General features: G+C 40.5%; 4 protein-coding genes across 6 annotated transcripts in view; 1 reads left to right on the top strand and 3 right to left on the bottom strand.

The window, feature by feature from the left end:
- The window catches only part of numa1 (nuclear mitotic apparatus protein 1), a 25,927-nt gene extending 8,296 nt beyond the window's left edge, over positions 1 to 17,631 (bottom strand). Inside the window, exons 1-14 of one of the 2 annotated variants that reach the window (XM_086080219.1) lie at positions 17,266 to 17,631; positions 17,015 to 17,108; positions 16,850 to 16,935; positions 16,698 to 16,771; positions 15,616 to 15,704; positions 15,370 to 15,444; positions 15,176 to 15,269; positions 14,933 to 15,092; positions 13,262 to 13,401; positions 12,395 to 12,506; positions 11,560 to 11,677; positions 10,695 to 10,835; positions 3,951 to 4,064; positions 21 to 3,827 (exon numbers count right to left, since the gene is read on the bottom strand). In XM_086080219.1, coding sequence (XP_085936345.1) covers positions 21 to 3,827; positions 3,951 to 4,064; positions 10,695 to 10,835; positions 11,560 to 11,677; positions 12,395 to 12,506; positions 13,262 to 13,401; positions 14,933 to 15,092; positions 15,176 to 15,269; positions 15,370 to 15,444; positions 15,616 to 15,704; positions 16,698 to 16,771; positions 16,850 to 16,935; positions 17,015 to 17,056 — 5,052 coding nt within the window. In that variant the 5' untranslated portion in view covers positions 17,057 to 17,108; positions 17,266 to 17,631. The remainder of the gene's footprint in view (positions 1 to 20; positions 3,828 to 3,950; positions 4,065 to 10,694; positions 10,836 to 11,559; positions 11,678 to 12,394; positions 12,507 to 13,261; positions 13,402 to 14,932; positions 15,093 to 15,175; positions 15,270 to 15,369; positions 15,445 to 15,615; positions 15,705 to 16,697; positions 16,772 to 16,849; positions 16,936 to 17,014; positions 17,109 to 17,265) is intronic. The other variant, XM_086080220.1, reaches the window with a different exon arrangement.
- On the bottom strand, positions 5,016 to 8,435 carry LOC147170794 (uncharacterized). The gene is made up of 2 exons (XM_086079745.1): positions 7,707 to 8,435; positions 5,016 to 7,205 (listed from the first exon to the last, which is right to left on the bottom strand). Exons 1-2 carry the CDS (start codon positions 8,145 to 8,147, stop codon positions 5,208 to 5,210), a joined length of 2,439 nt encoding a protein of 812 aa, XP_085935871.1. The 5' UTR covers positions 8,148 to 8,435; the 3' UTR covers positions 5,016 to 5,207.
- LOC147170792 (leucine-rich repeat-containing protein 51-like) lies at positions 17,469 to 20,405 on the top strand. Its single transcript, XM_086080223.1, has 5 exons — positions 17,469 to 17,785; positions 17,992 to 18,053; positions 18,364 to 18,569; positions 18,668 to 18,816; positions 19,596 to 20,405. The coding sequence occupies exons 1-5, from the start codon at positions 17,508 to 17,510 to the stop codon at positions 19,729 to 19,731; spliced, it is 831 nt and encodes a 276-aa protein (XP_085936349.1). The 5' UTR covers positions 17,469 to 17,507; the 3' UTR covers positions 19,732 to 20,405.
- LOC147170791 (uncharacterized) overlaps positions 19,197 to 21,211 on the bottom strand; it is a 38,562-nt gene continuing 36,547 nt past the window's right edge. For both annotated transcript variants that reach the window (XM_086080221.1, XM_086080222.1), the window contains exon 24: positions 19,197 to 21,211. The gene's annotated coding sequence lies outside the window, so the exon portion shown is untranslated.

The following is a 21,211-nucleotide window of genomic DNA, read 5'->3' as shown; positions in this document are numbered from 1 at the left end:
AGACCTGAAATGACACCTACCTGAATTTTGTAGTGTTCCACAGCCTCTGTTTTAGCCTGCTCAGCTCCGCGGAGTAAATTATTTGCCACTGCCAACTGGTCTTTTAGCTGTCTGATTTCCTTATATAGCAAATCTGACTGTAAAGAACCTTCTTCTTTCAGTGTGGCCAGCTGTTGCTCTTGAGCCTGCATGCGGACCCTCAGCATGGTTACTTCCTCTGAAGAGGATTCCGTTAGACTGTGATACTTGTTTCTTTCCTTTGAAATCTCCATTTCTTTGTTTGCCACAAGATTAACTTTTGCTTGGACTTGTGCTTCTGTAGTTTGAAGAGATTCAGTGACACTTTGTATTTGGCTCTTGAGACCCTCAATCTCATTCTTCAGCACCTCAGATTGTTTGCTACTCTCTACCTTAAACAAGTCTAAATTGTCTTCTTTGGTTTGGATTTCCTTCTTGAATTGCTTGGCCTCCTCCACCAGCTCCATGTTTTGCCTTTTGCGCGCCTCCATGTGGAAAGTGTAATTTTTCTCCAGATTGACAACGAGATCTTCTTTGGCCTTCACTTGGTCCTTTGCAATCCGGAGAGAATCATTCATGTTCTGCAGTTGTTTATCCAAACCATCATTTCTCTCAGACTGCATGGAGCTCTCAGTCACAATCAGACTGAGCTGTTCCTCCTTGGCATGTAGTTTTGAAGTCAGTTTGCTCACCTCTTGTTGAGAAGAAACCATTTGCGTCTGCAGCGTCTCTATTTGCAGATTACTCTCCAAGTGCTGCTTTGCAAACAAACTCTCCTTGGATTTCAAATTCTCCTCAGCGTTCTTCAAAGACGAACTGAGGCTTTCTACCTGTTCCTCCAAACTTTGGATGTCTTGGTGAACAAGTTCTGACTTTTCTGAAAACTTCTTGTTTAATGAAGTGATATAGTCCTCTTTAGTCTGGATTTGCTCCTTCATGGTCCTTACACTCTCTTCGGACACAGTCAGTTGTTGCAGCAAAATGTCTTTTTGACCAGCACTTTCTTGCTCCCGCTTCGCAAGTAGATCCTGGAGCAATTGAACCTGGTCCTCAGCCTTTGTCAAAGAGTTATTCAAACTTTCAACTTGGCTTTTTAGATGGTTAATCTGTTCTTGGAGAAGTTCAGACTGCTTGGATTGTTTGGCCTCCTCCTCCACCAGCTCCATGTTTTGCTTTTTGAGCGCGTCCATGTGGAAAGTGTTCTTTTTCTCCAGATTGGCAATGATATTTTCTTTGGCCTTCACTTGGTCTTTTGCAATCCGGAGAGAATCATTCATGCTCTGCAGTTGTTTATCCAAACCATCATTCCTCTCAGACTGCATGGAGCTCTCAGTCACACTCAGACTGAGCTGTTCCTCCTTGGCATGTAGTTTTGAAGTCAGTTTGCTCACCTCTTGTTGAGAAGAAACCATTTGCGTCTGCAGCGTCTCTATTTGCAGATTACTCTCAGAGTGCTGCTTGGCAAACAGACTCTCCTTGGATTTCAAATTCTCCTCAGCGTTCTTCAAAGATGAACTGAGGCTTTCCACTTGTTCCTCCAAACTTTGGATGTCTTGGTGAACAAGTTCTGACTTTTCTGAAAACTGCTCGTTTAATGAAGTGATATAGTCCTCTTTAGTCTGGATGTGCTCCTTCATGGTCCTTACACTCTCTTCGGACACAGTCAGTTGCTGCTGCCAAAGGTCTTTTTGACCAGCACTTTCATGCTCCTGCTTCGCAAGTAGATCCTGGAGCAATTGAACCTGGTCCTCAGCCTTTGTCAAAGAGTTATTCAGACATTCAACTTGACCTTTTAGATGGTTAATCTGTTCTTGAAGGATTTCAGCCTGCTTGGAACTGTCCTTCTGCAAGATGACAAGTTGCTCATTTCTGGCCTCTATTTCTTTACTAAGGTCATGCTTAAGTTGAATTTCCTGTTTAGCACTTTGGACAGATGAGGTAAGATTTTCAACTTCCACTGTCAACGACTGGATTGTATTCTGCAGAATGTCTTGCTGATTAGAATGCTCCAAACATAGCTGAGCCAGCAGTTGGTCTTTGGTTTCAATGTCATTTTTGTTTTTCACAGTTTCAATTGTACAACCTTTAACTTCTTCTTTGAGGAAGTTAATTTGCTGATCTTTATCCACCAGATTTAATGTCAGGTCATGAAACTTGGTTTCAAGAACTTTCAACTGTTCTTTGGTCTGATTAAGGAGGCATTCTTTCTGTCTACTAGTTTCCTTAAGGGTGTCCAATTCTTGCTGCAAAGTCACATTAAGGTTCTGTAGTTCCCTAATCTGCTGAGCTTTCTGTTGCTCCGTCTGCTCGAGTTGAAATTTAAGATGCTCAAGCTCTTCTCGGAGGATTTCAGACTGCTTGGAACTATCCTTCTGCAATATGACAAGCTGCTCATTTCTGGCCTCTATCTCTGTACTAAGTCTGCAAGCTTCATCCTCGCTGGCTATAATCTGTTGCTGGAGCGCTTCCCTCTGCTTGATATTCTCGAGTTCAGTTTTAGTCAATAGGTCACGCTTAAGTTGAACTTCTTGTTCAGCGCGCTGGACAGACAACAAAAGATTTTCAACTTCAACTGTCAAAGTCTGGATTGTATTCTGGAGAATGTCTTGCTGATTAGAATTCTCCAAACGTAGTTGGGCTAGCAGTTGGTCTTTGGTTTCAATGTCATTTTTGTTTTTCACAGTTTCAATTGTACAACCTTTAACTTCTTCTTTGAGGAAGTTAATTTGCTGATCTTTATCCACCAAATTTAATGTCATGTCATGAAACTTGGTTTCATGAACTTTCAACTGTTCTTTGGTCTGATTAAGGAGGCATTCTTTCTGTCTACTAGTTTCCTTAAGGGTGTCCAATTCTTGCTGCAAAGTCACATTAAGGTTCTGTAGTTCCCTAATCTGCTGATCTTTCTGTTGCTCCGTCTGCTCGAGTTGAAATTTAAGATGCTCAAGCTCTTCTTGGAGGATTTCAGACTGCTTGGAACTATCCTTCTGCAATATGACGAGCTGCTCATTTCTGGCCTCTATCTCTGTACTAAGTCTGCAAGCTTCATCCTCACTGGCTATAATCTGTTGCTGGAGCGCTTCCCTCTGCTTGATATTCTCGTGTTCAGTTTCAGTCAATAGGTCACGCTTAAGTTGAACTTCCTGTTCAGCGCGCTGGATAGATGACATAAGATTTTCAACTTCAACTGTCAAACTCTGGATTGTATTCTGGAGAATGTCTTGCTGATTAGAATTCTCCAAACGTAGTTGGGCTAGCAGTTGGTCCTTTGTTTTGATTTCATTTTTGTTTTTCATAGTTTCACTTGTAAAAACCTCAACTTCTTCTTTGAGAACGTTAATTTGGTGATCTTTTTCCACCAAACTTGATGCTAGATCATGAAACTTTGCTTCAAGAACTTTCACGTTTTCTTTGGTCTGATTAAGGAGATATTCCTTCTCTCTACTAGTTTCTTTAAGGATGTCCAATTCTTGTTGTAAAGTAGCAATAAGGTTCTGTAGTTCACTAACCTGTTGAGCTTTCTGCTGCTCGAGTTGAAATTTAAGATGATCAATCTCTTTCTGAAGGGCTGCTCTCTGCTCAGACATTTCTATTTCCAGCTCTTTCAAAATACGATCCTTGGCCCGAGCAATCTCTTCAATATGCAGGTTTTGTTGCTCCATAAATTCTTTCTGTTGGGCAATTTCTTGCTCATACGCTGAAAGCTGCAGCATTTTGGCCTCCACATTGGCCTCAGCCTTCTTCAAGCAGCCGAATGTGCTGTTCAGCTCATTCTTTAAGTGGTCAATTTCACGCTCCAGCTCATCTCTCTGACAATTTGAAAATATAGGTTTTAAACAAGCTTGTAAATTCAGCAAACACTTTTATGAATTACTAAAGATCATGCATTAAAAATACGTCAAGTTTGAGTAATCCATGATACAGTACTTTACCTCAATTACAGGCCCCATGTTCTCTCCTACATCTTTCTTTCTGGCTGCTCTAATTTCATCTTCTAAACATGAAAGCTTTCCCTGCAGGATTTGAATTTGTTCAGTCAGAAGCTCCTGTAATGAAACAAAACCGTAACATTGAAATTGTCATATAAATCATTGACAAACTAATGGTCGGTAGCCAAAAGTGGGTCACGGGGCCCAGAATGGGTTGTTAGAGGGGCTTCTCAGTTTATACATCAGTAATTAGTAAGAGGTTTAGAGGTTGAAAACAGGGTGAAATTAATTAATTTAAACGAGTGGTCTCAAACCCGCGGCCCGAGGCCACTAGCGGGCTCAGCTGCAAGATGATATTTTTACTAGGGCTGTCAAAATTAAAACGCAAATATTTGCTTGGTAGAAAATAGTAGTAAAAATGCAATTAATCGTTATTAATTGCGGAATATTGTGTGATTATTAGTTAGCATTTCAATTGTGACTCCACTAAGACAGTCCCAAAAAGCTTCGCTGGGCTGGACAGGCTCCCGCCACCTATGTGCATGCAGTTAGGGGTCAAGGCAAGCTCTGTGTTACTTACGCCGCACCAGCTACCTAGCGACGAGCTTTGGCTGGCTAGCTAGTGCAGGAACAAACGCTGCTGAGTCGCTATTAGGTCAGCAACCATCACATCCATAAGTAACAAAACACTGAACAAGAATGATATTCAGACTCAATATAGCAGTTTTACTTTCTTTTCAAAAGTCATCTGAGCTTTAATGAGACACTGAGTTGACACCCAGCTGTTCTGATTTTGATGCGTCTGTGCCACAGGTCATTGATCTGGGAACTAAATTATAAAAGAAATAAATTAATTGATCAAATGAATTACAAAATGTTTCCACATACTAATTTCAGGCATGTGATTTGACCAAAGTGAAATTATCTGAAAATTTAGCCGGGGGTCTGGGGGCAGCGCCCTGGTGGGGGGGCCAGGGGGGCGAAGCCCCCCTTTAGCTCATGGGTTTTCCGTGATTTTAAGTACTTTCAATGCACTCAGATGACAAAGAAATAGACAAAACAACAGCATAAATTTCCAATGTATATTGAACTATCCCATATAAAATTGCAGTTTTAGTCAACTCAAAAGCAGTCACATTCAAAAATTATTTATGTCATAAATAATGTTTTTCTATTTTTTGCTCATTAAAACATTCAACATATTTACAGGAATATACAAGTGTTCATTCTTGAGCACAATCCATTCACATGACACAAACACTACTTCCTCCTAGACTTCATTGCTTTGGAATGGGTCTTTCTAGCCTGCTTCTGTGCAGCTTTGATGGTTCTTCTTGAGGCAGTCTTGCTCATTTGAGTGTCCTGTTTCACAGCAAGTTCTGTTCGTTTTGCAGACAACATAGCTGCTTCTGCATCCTTCTCCTCCCTGTACCTTTTGGAGGATGTCCTCAGATTTAGGCACAGTTTGGACTGCACAGGATCCATCAGAATGTCTTTCCTGCCAAAATGGCTGACAGAGGTGGTCTTTCTTGCTCTTAGGGCATATTTCACAGTCTGAATAGAACTGTATGTGGCTATGTCCATTCTGCATGCTTTGGGGTTCAGGACATCACCCATGACACTGAAAGCCCCCTCTACTTGAGGCCCATGGAAGCAACTCATGAGAGCCTTCACCATCTTGGCCAAGGTTGGGTATCTTCCAACAGCAAAGACTTGAGCCCACCAACGATCCAGTGCAATTGCCTTCCCCTCTGAGTCCAAAGGTGTTGGCAACTCACTGTCCAACTGGTATTCTCTCACCTCGAGATCATAGTTCCCCAGCTCTGACTCATCAAGGAGATTGGTGACCAACGATGACAGCTTCTTCAGTAGGTTTAAAGTTAAGCTGCGTCCTCTGGCAAGTGGGTCAATGGCAGAGGCTGCTTTCAGAAGCTTGCTGTTCATGGGCAACTTTTTCTGAAGGTACAGTCCACATGCCAGATATGCTGCCTTGGTTTTGGCTTTGAACTTGAACACAACTGACGACTTGTTGGAAGAATCCATCAATTTGCTGGTGACACCACCATAGAAAATATCCTTTTCTCTGAGTTGGTTGGCTTTGTTGTTCAGCTCAATTTCTGTCAGTTTACAGCCTTGAATGGACTCTGGCTTCAGGAAACAGGACAAGAACTTCTTGAAGAAGGCCACTTGCTTGTCGTTCAGCTTGTGGATCATTGGTGTTTTCGTCTCAAAGGTGATCACATAGTTCTTCAGCAAGGGCAGAACTGCTGTGTACAGGTTGAGGGTGAGAAGCGTATCCAATCTTGTGAAGAATATCTTCTCATAGATCCTCTGCTTCCTCCTCCTTCCTTCCTCAGTCATGTGCTTTTTGCCTAAAGCTGATTGTATGTCTTTGAGTTTGGCTTTGACTTCTCTTGGAATATCCTTCTTGTGGTAGATGGCCATGATGGTGGGGAGATAGAGTTCTTTATCTTCTCTGCCAAGAAATGCATGGTAGAAGATGGTAAAGACATCCATGAGGCGTAAGGTGGACATTGAAACATCATAGTTTGAAAGCCATCGATGGCTGACAAATCTCTCTGGCATGGTGAAGGTGATGCCTGTAAGAAAGCAAATTTCTTGAAGAGCTTCCTTCAGATCGGTTGACCACTTGAAATCATTGAAGAGATCATTATGGAGTCCTTCAATCTTGTACTCAAATGGCTTGCAAAAATGCTTGGAGGCGTTGTGGATGTGGTGGCAGGTATCCCCATCTATGTCAAGGAGATGTGGTGCTGGTCCCCCTCGCAAACGCGTCTCAACTCCAGATTTGGAACCCCGCATCACTGCACATGAGTCCATCAACACAGACACCAAATTGCTCCAGGGAATATTGTTCTTGGTCATGAGGGCTGAGAGTTCATCAAAGAGAGATTTGCTGTCAACTTTAACAACACTCAAAGATGCTAAATGTTCCACCACAACAGACTTTGTCAACGGGGAGAAATAGCTGACGAGTACACACAGGACACGGTGTAGATTGTTGCTGGTGGACTCGTCAATGTTCATTGAAAAGTGGGAGGATCTTAAGTTTGTTAAAGTCTCATCAAGCATAGTGCGAGCAAGGCCATACTTCATTTTGTATGATGCACTGGTTCTATCCATGGACAGTCCATTCAGAGCTTTTGGATCCCTTGCCAGTTCCTTTGACAGTGTGATGAGCTTTGGGGCCATGGTGAACGGAAGAGAATTTTCGGCCAGCACTCCCAACAGCATTGCCTGAAGAATAAAAGAAATTCAACAATAATCAGTAAACAATTAAATAATTATTTGAATTATAATCCTAAATGTCATGCGACCAAAGTAAATAAAAAAGGATTTAGTCTAAACTTGCATGCACATTCACATGTCAGAGTATTTATTATGGTAACAAAAAACGTTGCAAATTAGCTACAAAATAATAAATTATCTTTAACCATTGGAAATAATATTTACCATGCAATAAATCATTTAATCAATCATTCTTAATTTAATACATAATGCATAACAAAAACATAAAATACCTCATGCAGCAAGCTCTGGTAAAAACACAATCATTTCGATCATCTCTGTACTAACTGCATACTGTAGACAGTCAACATATTGAAAACTGAAAGTGCTAACATGCAGCATTCATTTGAGTTTGTGGATTAACCATGTTAAATAGTTAAGGCCATTTTTATTACGTTATAATATTTTCGAAAATTTGATTCCGATTAATTTGAAAAGTTTACCACCTACCTCAAAATTCACGACTCTATCAGCAACTGGTGCAGGTTGTTGGGGTGGATCACGTCTCTCCATTACCGCTCCCGATTGTGATGTCAATAAGGGATGGAGGCCATAAAGTTTTGGAGTTTTCGTTTGGGCACCAAAACTTCCAGCGATGGAATAATTTGTTGTTCTTGACTGGAGTTCTTTTACGTGTTTTTTGCTCTTTGCGTGACTTTCAAGAGCTTTGAAACCTCTCCCGCCATAGTCAATGGTATCACGGCACCAAATGCAAAGCGCTTTCCCGGCACGATCGATCTTCCGAATGAAGTCACTGAACAAATTCGTCACAGTCTTCTTTCCAACATTTGTCGATATATCCTTCTCTAACCAATCCCAGCGAAACTTGTTTTTTACGAGTTTGTCAATTTCCTTAACTCGCGGAGCATCTTTGCGTTCGATCACGGACATCTTTCTTTAAACACTCGGCAAAAACGTGTGCGAAATGAACAACGGCATACTCTTATACCTTTATAACAAGCGCGTTTATTGGTCTACAAACAATGGCATACTCCTATGCCTTTATAACAAGCGCTCTTATTGGTAAACACGGAGACTTCCGCCAATCGCAAGATCGGTTTCATTTCAGTTGCGGAAACACTAAAACGGAATGCTGTAGAGAGACGAAATCGGATTTTTTTTTTGGGGGGGAGATAAAAAAAGCGGAATTCCGCGAATTAGCGGAAAAATCACATGCCTGTAGTTTTTTTTCCTGTTTGATCCATTGAATGAGTTTTTTCAATGTATGTTTGAGATGCCCCAATGTGTGAGTGGTCAGTGAACACGAACGCTAATGATGTACTTGTTTTTTTTCCCGCACGCTTCTCTCCACGCAGCTATCGATCGCTGAATGCAAGCACTTTTTTTGTGTGCAAAACCTTGTTGATAAAATAAAAAAACACAAACGTGTGTTCTTCCTCTATTCAAATACAAACAAACACACTAATTTTGCACTGCTGTCACTCACAGCGTGTGCACTTCTTTGACGAGTGATACAAGTTTTTTTCAGGTCTAACTACATTGGCACCAACACTGGCATTCGCACAGCCAATAGAGATCTGGACATCACGTGACTATTTCTCTGAACATGCCCTCCTGTGGCAGGAAAGTAGCGGGGCAGCGTTAAGGGACTACGACGGAAAGGTGGGCACGTTTATCCGTCAACTTTCCACCCAAGAGTATTGACGATAGTCACTTTGATGAAAAGGACATGATATACATGTGCGAGGTGGACAGATTGGATTGCCGATGAAGTGTCAGGAGTGCTTTTTGTCAACCCGGCGACGCTGCTTTGTGGAATTACCTCCTCTACACCAGTGAATGCTTTCAAATCTGATCATACCAAAGGCTTTACAAGGTTGTACAATCTTGATTTATTTCCTATTTATATGTGATCAAAATGCCATCGAAGTTAGCAGTTTCTCTCTCTCTCTCTTGCTGTGTTATTTCTGTACGTTAGCAACTTAGCAGCTGCTAATTGAGCCGCGGCCGCCGTCATTTATGCCGTACAAAGTCTTCTTTATGGTGTTGGTCAGTTATTAAATTCAACTGTGTAATATCTATTAAACCGTAGCAGCACAAATGAACGAAACTATTTTCCTCACATTTAGCATCTGATTCACCCACCATGTAAAAAGCGCCCAATCACATATTTTGCCTTAATTTAATAACTATACAATTGAGCTACATCTACACGACTAAATGATTCAGTATTTGACTTTCCTGATATGAAGTGATCGCTACACAAGCAATGAGGAGGTTCCCAAATCCTCTGTCTTGTTGTTCACCATTTTTATGGCTACTGTGATGCATTGGCTACGCATTGATTCCTCTTTTAGTAGTTTGGAGAATGCTCGATCCTTTTTTTGTCTCTTCTCGTTGTGGCAGCTGGTCCACAACCGCTCTCGATCATTGTTAAAGTGTGGTGTTTCCCGTTTACTCAAAGTGGCAGACGCGTCTTCTATGCTGCCAAAAAATGGGACGCGTTACGTCAACGTCCGGATCTCTATGGGTGCATTAAACATTATTACGTAGCATTACAGCACAACATTTATTGGGAAAATATAGGAGTCACTGCCAGGGGTACAAACGATCGAGAACAAAACATAGCGTAGCTGTAGAGTACATCTGACAGACATGATTGCCTTATGCATCACCGGCTAAAGTGGCTGGTAGGTTTTTATCAAAATCAATATTAGCCTGCATTTGGAGAGTTAGCGCAGTGTTTCTGTTGTATGTATGCAGCAGCGGCGCGCAGCAGCGGCGCGCAGCAGCTCCTAAATTTATGCTACATTTAAATCCGACCCGCCGCTCCTTCGAGCCAGCAAAAAAGACACACAAAAAAGAAAAAAAGTGTGCCGTTTGTGTGGGCCGAGTTCCGGAGACGGTATACTTCCAGCCAAGCAACGGGACAAATTTTTCTAAGCCAACACGCGTTTCTGATTGGTGGGCGGGTTTCACGCCCTTTCCAATTTGGCTGCTTCCTCGAGCCACTGTGAATGGCTGCGTATGACGTGTGAATTTGGAGCGCGCATGCAGGGAGGAAGAAGGCAGAAGAGAGTTGAGCTGTATGTACTCGAATGTGCAGATTAAATGAGAAAGTGAATCAAAAGAGAGGTTAAAATAAAACACCAGACTGCAGTGTGACCTCCTGTCTCCTGCAGTTCATTTAGTCTACCCCATTTGGACCCCACCTTTTGGCGACGTGCGGCGGGTGTAGTGTTGTCACGATACAAACATTTTTGATTTCGGTACATTGTTAAATAAAGAAGAACCAAACTCATTGTTTTGCTCCTGTTGTGTTGCTCCTGCAACCTGTTGGTTTTAGAAAGCATGCGGCCAATAATGCGGTGCACTTTATGTATGGGTTACATTAAATAGCCCCCCGTCCCTCCAACTTCGAGCACCGCTGTTGACAAAATTCATAGCAGAAACACTGTAGTGTGTGTACACCCCTACCTTTTCTGCAGTGGCTTGATTGAGTTCAGACTGTAAGGTATCTATTCTGGCTCTCCACTCCTCTTGACCAGCTGCTTGGGTTTCTGTCAGCCTTCCAACTTCAGCTTCAAATATGGACAGCTGTGCATACGCCGTACGCATCTGGGGAAATACATAATACTAATGCTGTTATTTGAAGTTGGAGAAGGCACTACCTGATCACAAGTTCTCACACTCACAAAAGTAACAATGCAGTAAATAGGCAGGAGAGTAGTACAGTGGTCCACATTCCAAGCCCTCTGCTATATAAGAAATAAAGCCTGCATTTCAGAGTGGTAACGGCTTGAGAGTGTGTTTGCAAACATAGCAAATTGTCGCTGTCCTGTAAAAAAAAAAAGTTATGTCCATTTTTGTCATTTTTTTATTTTTACATTTATGGGATGAAATTGTTAATTTAATAAATTGTAAACACACAAAAAATTAGTTTTTTTATTTATTTATGGACATACATTTTTTTCACAGGACAGCGACGAAATGTTTTTTCATCAGGGATCGCCAATTGTCACAAAGACAAATTTTTGGGCGACAATAAAAAAAATTGCGACAGTCTTTACAGCCGTTTGCAACATTTACCAGCCCCTGACGAAAAACCTACATTCGCTATGTTCTCAAAGACTCACAAGCCTTTGCCACTCAGTGAGATACATTTGAGACCGCATTTGACAAATCCTTAATATACAATGCTATAATATTATCAATTTATTCATTATTTTTAATAATATATTTACATCTTAGATTGAGTTACTCCTTAAATATATTTTTATTCCAGGAGCAATATTTACACACATTCATTCAACATTAGATGATTCGAAACAAGTGTTTATACCTGTGAAGAGAGGACACCGTTCTCCTCTTCAAGTTCACAGACTTTTCGCTCCATCAGTGAACAGTTATTTTTACAGTCTTTGTTTTCTTTAAGAATTTCATTCAGTCGCAGTTGTAACCTAAAAGGAAGAAAAGTGGGAACGGTGAATAACAACACACTTAAGTAATGCATTGTGGTAAACAAATATTCTTCATGAGAATGACTAGGCTTTGCGATATAGTGCTTACGTGGCCAGTGAAAGGAGAAAGTGAAGCCTTTGTAATTTCTACACAAATAAGTCATAAAATATTGTCTGATCATCTAAATCAGAAGAATACTGTAAACAGTCTGCTTAAACACTGTACAATTATGTTTTCATATACCGGCATTTTAATGAAAATAACGTGAACAATCACAGGACAGGGAGGAAAAAGCAAGTGAACCACTGGATTTTATAACTTGTCGATCCTACTAGTTGACAAAAGCATCTCTAAAAGTCTTGATATTTATCAGTCAATGGTTAGACAAATTGTCTATAAATGGATAAAGTTCAGCAGTGCTGCTTCTCTGCCAATGAGTTGCTCTCCTCTGAAATGAAATGGAATGAAAATGCAGTTCATTCATTTTCTACAGTGCTTGTCCTCATTAAGGGTGCAGGGAAATCGCATTAGATCAAGTAAAGCACAGTTGGTCATAATTAAGATGTCACTATCAAGATATCAGATGGTCATTGAATTGCCTTCCTGAAAAGCACATTTGGTTTTTAGTGGTTATGTTGTGCTTTCTCAAAGAAGCCCAGTGAGTCGGCTCAAATTTGAGTATAAGAAGGCGAATTCAGATTGAAAGCTGGTCTTACGAGCAATTCTTGGTCTCAAGTTCATTAATTTGTTCCCTGGTAGAATGCTCTTGATCGCTCTGCTCCCTTTTCATCTTGTCCAGGCGATACTGCAACTGGTTAATGTGAGACTCTGAGGAAAACAAGTGGGAAAAAAAAGAAACAAAAAACATAAGGGAAGGCATGCAAGTTCACTTGAACATTCATTTTCTATCACGCTTGCCCTTACTAGAAGTCCTGTATAAGATGGAGCCGATCCCAGCTGACATTGGGCGAGAGGCAGTGTACACCTGAAACCTAACCTTTCAATTTCACACCTATGGACAATTTAATCTCAAATTAAACTAATATGCATGTTTTGGCATGTGAGAGGAAACCAGAGGGAGAAGAACTTTGCGAACGTACTAACGTGGTCTCTGACGGACCATAGTTTCGAACTTTGGTCGTTGCATTCTATTAGTTCAATACTAGATGTCAATTGATTCTACACACTGTCCCTTATCTTGGCACCGTATAAACAAAAAAAAAAAAAAATAATATATATATATATATATATATATAATAAAAAAGATCTGCATTGCAGCCTTTGCAAGCATTTAGAAATTGCATTCTGCTAGTTTGCAAAGTCGATTTGAATTTGATTGATTAGTCAGCCCCTCTCAACAGCCTACACAGGTAGGCCTGAGCCAAATTTCAAACCCAGAACCTCAAAACTGTGAGGCACGAATGCCAGCATATTGATCATGGCAACCCAATTTAAGACCAATCAGTTGAACATGGTTAGGATGACCCCCCCCCCCCCCCCTGCTTAAACCATCAAGAAACTGAGGGCTAACGGCGGCAAAATTATGAATAAGCAGGATTGTAATATATTAACAAATTCATTACCATTTTGTGCAATGAGGCCAATCTTGCTGGTGAGCTCTCGCTCCAGTCCATCCCTATATTCTCTCTCTTGGATCATCTGCCCCTGTATCCTCCTCAACTGGAATTTGGGGGTGGTCATTAAATCCTGAAGAGGAGATTTGCTGTGGGAATAAATAATAAAGTAAAAATGATTAATAAAACTTACAAATACAATACTTTAATCTAATGAACTGTCTCACTAATTAACACACATCGAAGTTTCAATTCATTTATTTATTTTAATATTAGACAATAAAAAAAGGATGAACATCTTTACCAGTTAAAAATGCACGAAGCGCCGCTGTTCAACATTCAACAAGGAAATGGTGAGTAATTCTACAAGAACAGAATTAATTGCAGCATCCATTTGTCCATTTTAGATTAGTTTGTTTCCCATGGCGTCTGCGCTTCCTGGTTTAGTCACAGCTGCATATCCAGCCCCCAAACAAAATGTCGCTCTGTGATTGGTCTGAACCACCAGTGGTTCGGATTGCTGGAAATCAACGGGCTCGGTACAAGATGTATCCTCCAGAGTGTGTGGACTCACAAATACTAGGGATAGACCGATAATCGGCGCCGATATTCAGCATTTTATGAATATCAGCATTGGCCTCTTCTTTTTTTTTTTTTGATGGCCGATATATTAAAAACTGTTATTTTTGCTCCGATGGGCGCTTTTCTCCTCCATCTGCTCGGAGTCAGCGGCTGTTGACTGCCCACAGCATTGGCCCGCCCACAGCACTATCTGATTGGTTGCTCGTGCAGTACTAACAGCCATTAAGCAGCAATTAGCGGCTATTAGCCCGTGAGCTAATTGCTAGCCCGCGAATTAGCAGCTATTTGGGAGTTGGCGTGCGGGTGAATGGTTAGCCTGCGAGCTAACTTTAGCTCGCGAATTAACGGCTATTTGGTTAGCCCGTGAGCTAACAGTTACAGTTAGCTATTTGGTAGTTGGCATTATAGTTGGGGCAAAAGCTGATGGCAAACAAAAAACCTTTAACATGTTGCAAATCACAAAAGCTGTTTAAAAAAACATGTCCTTGAAGGCATTTAAGCAGTCAAGTGCTGGAGTTTTTATTATCATTTTATTATTAAAAATGTTGACACCAACTTTTTTCCCCCTGCAAATGTATATCAGCTTCAAATATCGGTTATCGGCCTCACTGACTACCGATAATCGGTATCGGTCCTGAAAAAGCATATCAGTCTATCTCTAACAAATACCGAGGAGAATTCAGCTTGCTGAACAAGGTTAGAAAACTTGTGCATGCCTATCCAACTTTTGTTTTGACCAATCTTAGCAACAGATGAAAACGTCATTGTTGTTGCTGTCATCAAAAAAACAAAAATAAAATAAAAAACACGAACGTCCTTACCAGCTAAAAATGTACTAAACACCCCTCACTGTTCTTTATTGAACAAGGAAACTGAGTAATTCTGAACAGAATTAATTGCAGAATCTATACATTCGTCTATGTGAAGTATGTTTGTCTCCCACGGCCTCTGCGCTTATTGTTTTCGTCACAGACGCATCCCCCCGTTTAACGCTTAAGATGTGTCAATAATTTGAAAAAGAAATAACAGACCCACAAGGGGAGTGATCAAAACTAGCGATTTTGTGGTTGGGTGGGGGAGTATGAAATTGTATGATACCTGACAGAAGACGATGCCACTGTATGCATTTCCACAAATGAGATTTTCTTTGTGCGATGGAACACAGGGGAGTCTTCATCTGAGAGTGAAGAGACGGTTGACGCACCGGAGGAAGAGGTGCTTGTCATGCGCGCTAATATTTCATCAGTTACAGGCAAATCTGAAAGATGAAGACGTGCATCCAAAGCCTGAAGAACATGTGCTCAAATGCATAAGAAATGCAGAAATCAATGTGACACTCACTGCGCTTTGCCAAGTAGGCATCAAGGCTTCTGCGCAGATAAACACAGCCATCACTCTCCATCACAAAAGAATCAGTCAGATTTGCAATCTCCCTCTGACAAGCAAGAATGCAAATATGATTACGATGGCACACAATGGATGAAAGGAAAACACATGAACACAGCATATTCTCAGTGTTTTAGCAAAAACCTTACCTCTACTTCCCAATCCAAGCTTTTAAGGGTGCAACGTCCACTCATCATGTCATAGTAAAACAGCAACAAAACCACCTGGAAATATAAAAGGGCAGGTCAGACTTTCTCTATTACCTTGTGTTTTGCACACTAGATTCACACTACAGCAGGAGCAGGTTTAAATAGAGTACATGCTAAAAACTAGGGAAAAAATTAGTAATATTATAACATACAATAAGGATGCAAAAGTGTTTTCCCCACAAGTACCTTTGCAATTTCCACAGTCAGGTTGATTCCATTTCTGATGTTGTCCCAGGATAATGGCGTACCTTTGGTTGGACTAAATCTGCAATCCTCTGCCAACAACAAGGTATTAAGGTAAATAATGGTTTTCAGTGACCGTAACCGGCAGCTTGCTACTTAGGGTTTTGGTGAGAACTGATGAAAAACTACAAGTATAAATGCAAGTGGTCGCCCCATAGGTGCTACTTTATTAGCATCAAATCCCGCTCTGTACCTTTAAAAAACAACCATACATTTTAAACTATTTTTAACACTTCTTGCAGCCTTTCAGGAGTTGTAAATGAGCCGGTTCGTTTTACATTTTTATTCAAAAATGTAATAGTTTATACAGTTGGGACTGACATTGTCCTAACAGCCACAGCTGCCTCTTTTCACGTAGCTTTCAGTTTCAATTTGTGTGTCACTGAATATTGTCTGTTATCGGCATTACCAGCCTACTATGTAATTGATTAGGTAATTGATTCATGAAGTCAAGATCAAAATTCCGGTTTGAGGAATTTCTTAAACATACAGGTCTGACGACGATTTTACAGCATTGCAGAAGCTCACAGTTGCTGTAGATATGGGTCACGGTGAGCTTGTGCTTCATAGTGATAAAGTTGACGTGACTTTGCAATGCTAAGTGCTCGTGAGGCGCGTGTACTGTATATGCGACTGACCAATCAAAGCCGTTCACGGCAAAATAACACTCGCAGGAGAGTTGCACAGCAAAAATAACCACTGTCTTTCAGATAAGACATTATTAATTGAAAAATACAGTGTGCAGTCAGAAGGAACAACTGAATAATTGATATCTATTTTCATCTGAAAAAAATAGTTCCAGATTACTTTACAGTAATTTAATTCCCTGCACTTGTTGCATTGTCGTCTGGGACAACACTCACCTTGGCACAACGCCCAAAGTATTGTGGCACACCTGCCTGCTGCTTGCTTGTCTGACTGTCTCCCTCTCTACACTACAGTACTGTGACAACTACGACAACACAGTCGTATTGGGGGGGAACAACAACAAAAACATGCCCAGGCAGATCATGTCAGAAACTCACCCTCCACAAATTCTTCAATGAGAATAAAACGTTCCTCAGTTGAAATAGTTAAAGGTGGGTTTGGTTCATTTTTCCTGAAAAGAAACGGAATGAAAACAATTGTAAGCAACAGAGGCCATGTTCTGAATAAACATAACTGCTAATGCACTTACAGTTTGTAAACGATACGAAGCAGTAACTCGCCATCTTGTAACTCTTCGATGTTAATTTCTCGGTGGGTCAATGTAATATTATTGACCTAAATAAAACACCATGATGGAGGAGGTCAGGTTTAAATCATTGACTAAATGCTACGAGCCACGTTGGCGTCAACATACCCAGCTAAGTAGAGCCTTAACGCCTAGATTAATAAGAGGCATCTCGGCGGAACCCTTCCTATCAATCCGGTAGGGAGGATGAAGAACTGGCTGTCTTGAAGGGGAAACAGACACACAAACACAAACACATCCACGACAAAATGGTCGTTTTCTGTCAACTCGCAAGGATAAACATCTCCGTTAAACTTTACTAGCTACATATAATTAACGTGTCGAAAATATAGATTTTTTTGTTGTTAAAACCGACTTACCCCAATAATTAAATCATGTAATCTTCGCTCAACGTAAACACAGGTCTGCTAACTTTGGAGATGGTATGAGTCAATTCAACGGTCCCTTGAACTCGAACACATTTTAAAACAGGTCCAAGTTAAACCAACCAATCAAATTCGCTGTTAGACGCGTCTCAAAATAAACTACTGTGATTGGGTAGAAGGCCGGAAGTTGTTTGAGAGTTGCGTTTTTTTTATGACCTGGCGGGCCAGACGTGAAAATGTCTGGCGAAATTATCTTATTAAAAACAAACAAACAAAATTGGCCATCCATCCACCAACTTATCATCACAGGAACCAACAAGGAACAATACCCCTACTCATATGCAAGTTCGAGCCTCACTCAACAAATCAAGATGGCGGATGCGCTGTGGGCGGAGCTGCGGGCGGCGCACTTTTTAAAGCGGTGCCTATGGGTGATGACGCTTCTGTGTCTTCCTTATTCTGTGGGTGGCAGTGGCCGTTACCATGGAAGCAGACTGTTGACTGCTGCAGCCAGGTAAACGTTGCGCTAAACACTTAGCTATGAACAAATTGAGTTGATTTGTACGTATACAATAACAATATACAGTGTGCGTGCATGCGAGTGTAAGTGTATGATAACGGAAAAGTTTAAAACAACTGCATTGATGTAAAAAACGCTTTAATTACCATACTTTTCCTTGGGGCAAACTGGTAAAACTGTTTGTTTGTTTGTTTTTACAGAAAGGATATGATGTATGGGGCTCCAGTGGATTTATCTTTTAAAGCCATCAGCAACTTGGCAGGTAGAACATTTAATGATCAACATTATTTTTCTCCATGGTCATACTCTTTTCTTTAAAACAAAAAAAAACAGACAAGTCATTTTACGTTTCTGTTTCTTTACAACTAAATTATTTTTTCTGATTCTTCGACAGCTGTACGTTGCAGTGTGAGTTTTTAATACACTTAATACTATTTAAGAACACCTATGTATACTTATTATGTTATGTTTGTATGCTCCATTTACCACCAAAATCTCAATTGATTAATCTCATTTGATTAAAGCATAATCTTTCAGCACTGCCTGGCGTTCATTGTTTATCTCCAATTCAGATGCAGAGTCAGAAGAACCAAGCAGAGGTCTGCGGCCTTTAAAGCGAAATTTAGTCGGAAAATTCCAAAGTGGCTCTCTTCGTCTTAATAACAATCATATTACAAACCTTTATGACCTTCACAAAACCATCAGCCACTTCCTGGCTGAACCATCACTGCTCGCCTGGCTGGACTTTTCATTCAACCACATCACAAATATAGACAAAGTGAGCTATTTTTTTGTATGTTCACACACATGTCCTCTGGCTTTTTCTACCATGTGATATTCAAATCGTGGGCTTGTGTGTGTGTGTTTGTGTTCTAGGTTTTGTGTGAACTTACACAACTGCGGGTGTTGTATCTTCATGGCAACCGTATTTTTACTCTATCAGAGGTAGACAAGCTACGAAGTCTCTCACATCTACACACCATCACTCTACATGGAAACGTCATTGAAACACACAAGGCCTACAGGTTGCAAGCTTACTTTTGTAAATACGTTTTTTAAAAGATTATAAAAATAATTGCCTTATTCTGATTTTATGCATATATAGAGTGAAACATTCAATCAAAGCTAACTGTTATTAAAAAAATATGGAAAAATAAAAGGGAGAACACCTTTGCGCTACCCATTCTAGAAATATGTTTGATGATGTCAAGTCTAGCGTATCATCTGATTCACAGCTTTCTTCTTCTTCGACCATGCTAGAAAGGTTATGGTAACAGAGTTGCGTGCATTTTGTGGGACACACTATCCATGAATAATAATGATTATTTGAAATATCATGTTTATTCAAAACAAATGTTTCCACAGTTACAAGAGAAAGCGATGAAACAAATAATCCACACACACACAAAAGACATTTAATCTTTATTTTCACCGTTTTATTTGACATTCAATTTGGTCAGTGGGGTTGCGGAAAATGGCATTTTAGAGGGTACACCAAATTGAATTGGTGTTTTAAAAACTATTTTGAAGCATTCTTTTCTCTTAGGTTTTTTTTTGTCTCAGGACAAGTAAATATACTCAGAAACTGCTTGTTTTAGGATTTTGTATGTGCATTATTTTAAATTAAATGGGTGAGACGTAAAATACCCTCCAGTTTTGGAATGACCCCCCCTACTCTTTTTTTTAATGTTATGTATTTTTGTAATACTGCAAGTCATGGAGGTTATGTATTTTACTGAATTTTATTTACTATTATTGTATTTATCGTATATTTGTTTTTCATCCAACTTTTTTTTTTCTTAAGGAATTACGTAATATCTACTCTACCTGGATTAAAAACGATGGACTTCAGTGTTGTGACCCCTCAGGAGCGAGCCTTGGCACAAATTTGGCACCGCAGTAGCAACCCAGGCAAACGAAACATGGAAACACTTCAGTGAGACTATGTTCGAAATCACAACTGTGAAGAGTTACAACAACATATATCCAGACAAACAGCCACTCTGCCCCGTGAGTTGGTCGGATCACGCTATACAACTGAAGTTGATATCAGTGGCCACCACTGTCAGTGTCTATCGAAAGTGACCACTTACATCTGTGCCATTCTACAACCACCAACTTAATGATGAACAAATTCAGTTCAATCACACACTACAAATTGAAGGAGCTGCAGGTCAATTGGTCACCTCCCTTGGTTATATATTGGTCTTACGCAAGAAATCAGCAGACACAGAGACTAAATCGAGCTGCGCAAACATGAATATTTGCGGGAATTGTACCAATTAGGAATTTACCGGTCTGTTGTAACCTTTTGAAGGGAAGGGTTGCTTAGCGTGTACACATTAAATTCTCAATAAATAGTACAACACAATTCGCTACAAATATATGGCATCTGGCACAATAGCAACGCAGACCAAATAAATAAGTTAATACTTCAGTAAGTGTGTTCTTGTTCTTGTTTGCAACCATGTATATATTGTATGTGCGGTTCACTTTTGGTCTGTTTTAAATCTGAAAATCCAAAAGTGGCATTTGTAGTAAATTAATAATAAAAACTAAACTCCAAACACAATAACTGTTGAAAGTAAGCCCTCAAAGTGTTGTTGGTTTTCATCACCCCAGATCACAGCCAATTGTGAACGCCCTACAAAAACACCTTCTACAATCATCTTGGGCTTTAGAATTAGCCAGAAAATTCTGTACAAAGAAGGCAAAAAAATAATAATTACACATCCGCCCCTACACCACGCATAGGACCCCTCCCCTGAACCATAGGCCTCCAGTGCTATACAGGTTTGTATGGGATTAGAATCTATATGGAGCTCCAGTGTAGTGAAGCGGATTGCATTTTCACCAGTGGAAACAGACAAAATAATGGGCAGTCAATAAGTCTCACAGCCATTCATGTATTGGGCAGTGTGTCCTCAGGTTGAAATGGGTACCAGTAACAGTTTTCCCATTTTGTTTAAAGTCATATCAAATTCTTAAGATAGATATCCAAAATGCATCACCGCAAACAAAACTGATCAATGAGAGGCTTCCACATTTGTTGTTATCCGCTGAGATTCAGGGAGGCCAATTTTGAAGATCTGAATTGACAGATCCAGCGGGTTTCTATGGCAGAAGAACTTATCACTGACCTTCGATTTTCTACAGTGTGACGAGATGGCCATTGTGGTGCTGCGCCGCATTGTCTGTTGCATTTAGAGCCATAGCCAAGAAGCACAAGACAATTTGATAAATGGGTGGAGAGAAGGGTGAGATTGCAGGCGTGACAAGGACTGACTCAACGACGGGAGGAGCGAAAAGCAGGCCAGAGTTGTCGGATCAAGGAATGGCAAACTGGACCACGAGTTCTTCTTTAGCATCCACTTTGATTTGAGAGATTGCACTGTAGGCATATGCTGCTATCTTGGATAC

The sequence above is a fragment of the Leptonotus elevatus genome, chromosome 7 (genome assembly GCF_054856555.1).
Source record: "Leptonotus elevatus isolate MCC_2025b chromosome 7, RoL_Lele_1.0, whole genome shotgun sequence".
NCBI lineage: Eukaryota > Metazoa > Chordata > Actinopteri > Syngnathiformes > Syngnathidae > Leptonotus > Leptonotus elevatus.
The sequence above is the reverse complement of the archived record's forward strand: the minus strand, read 5'-3'. Positions and strand labels throughout refer to the sequence as shown.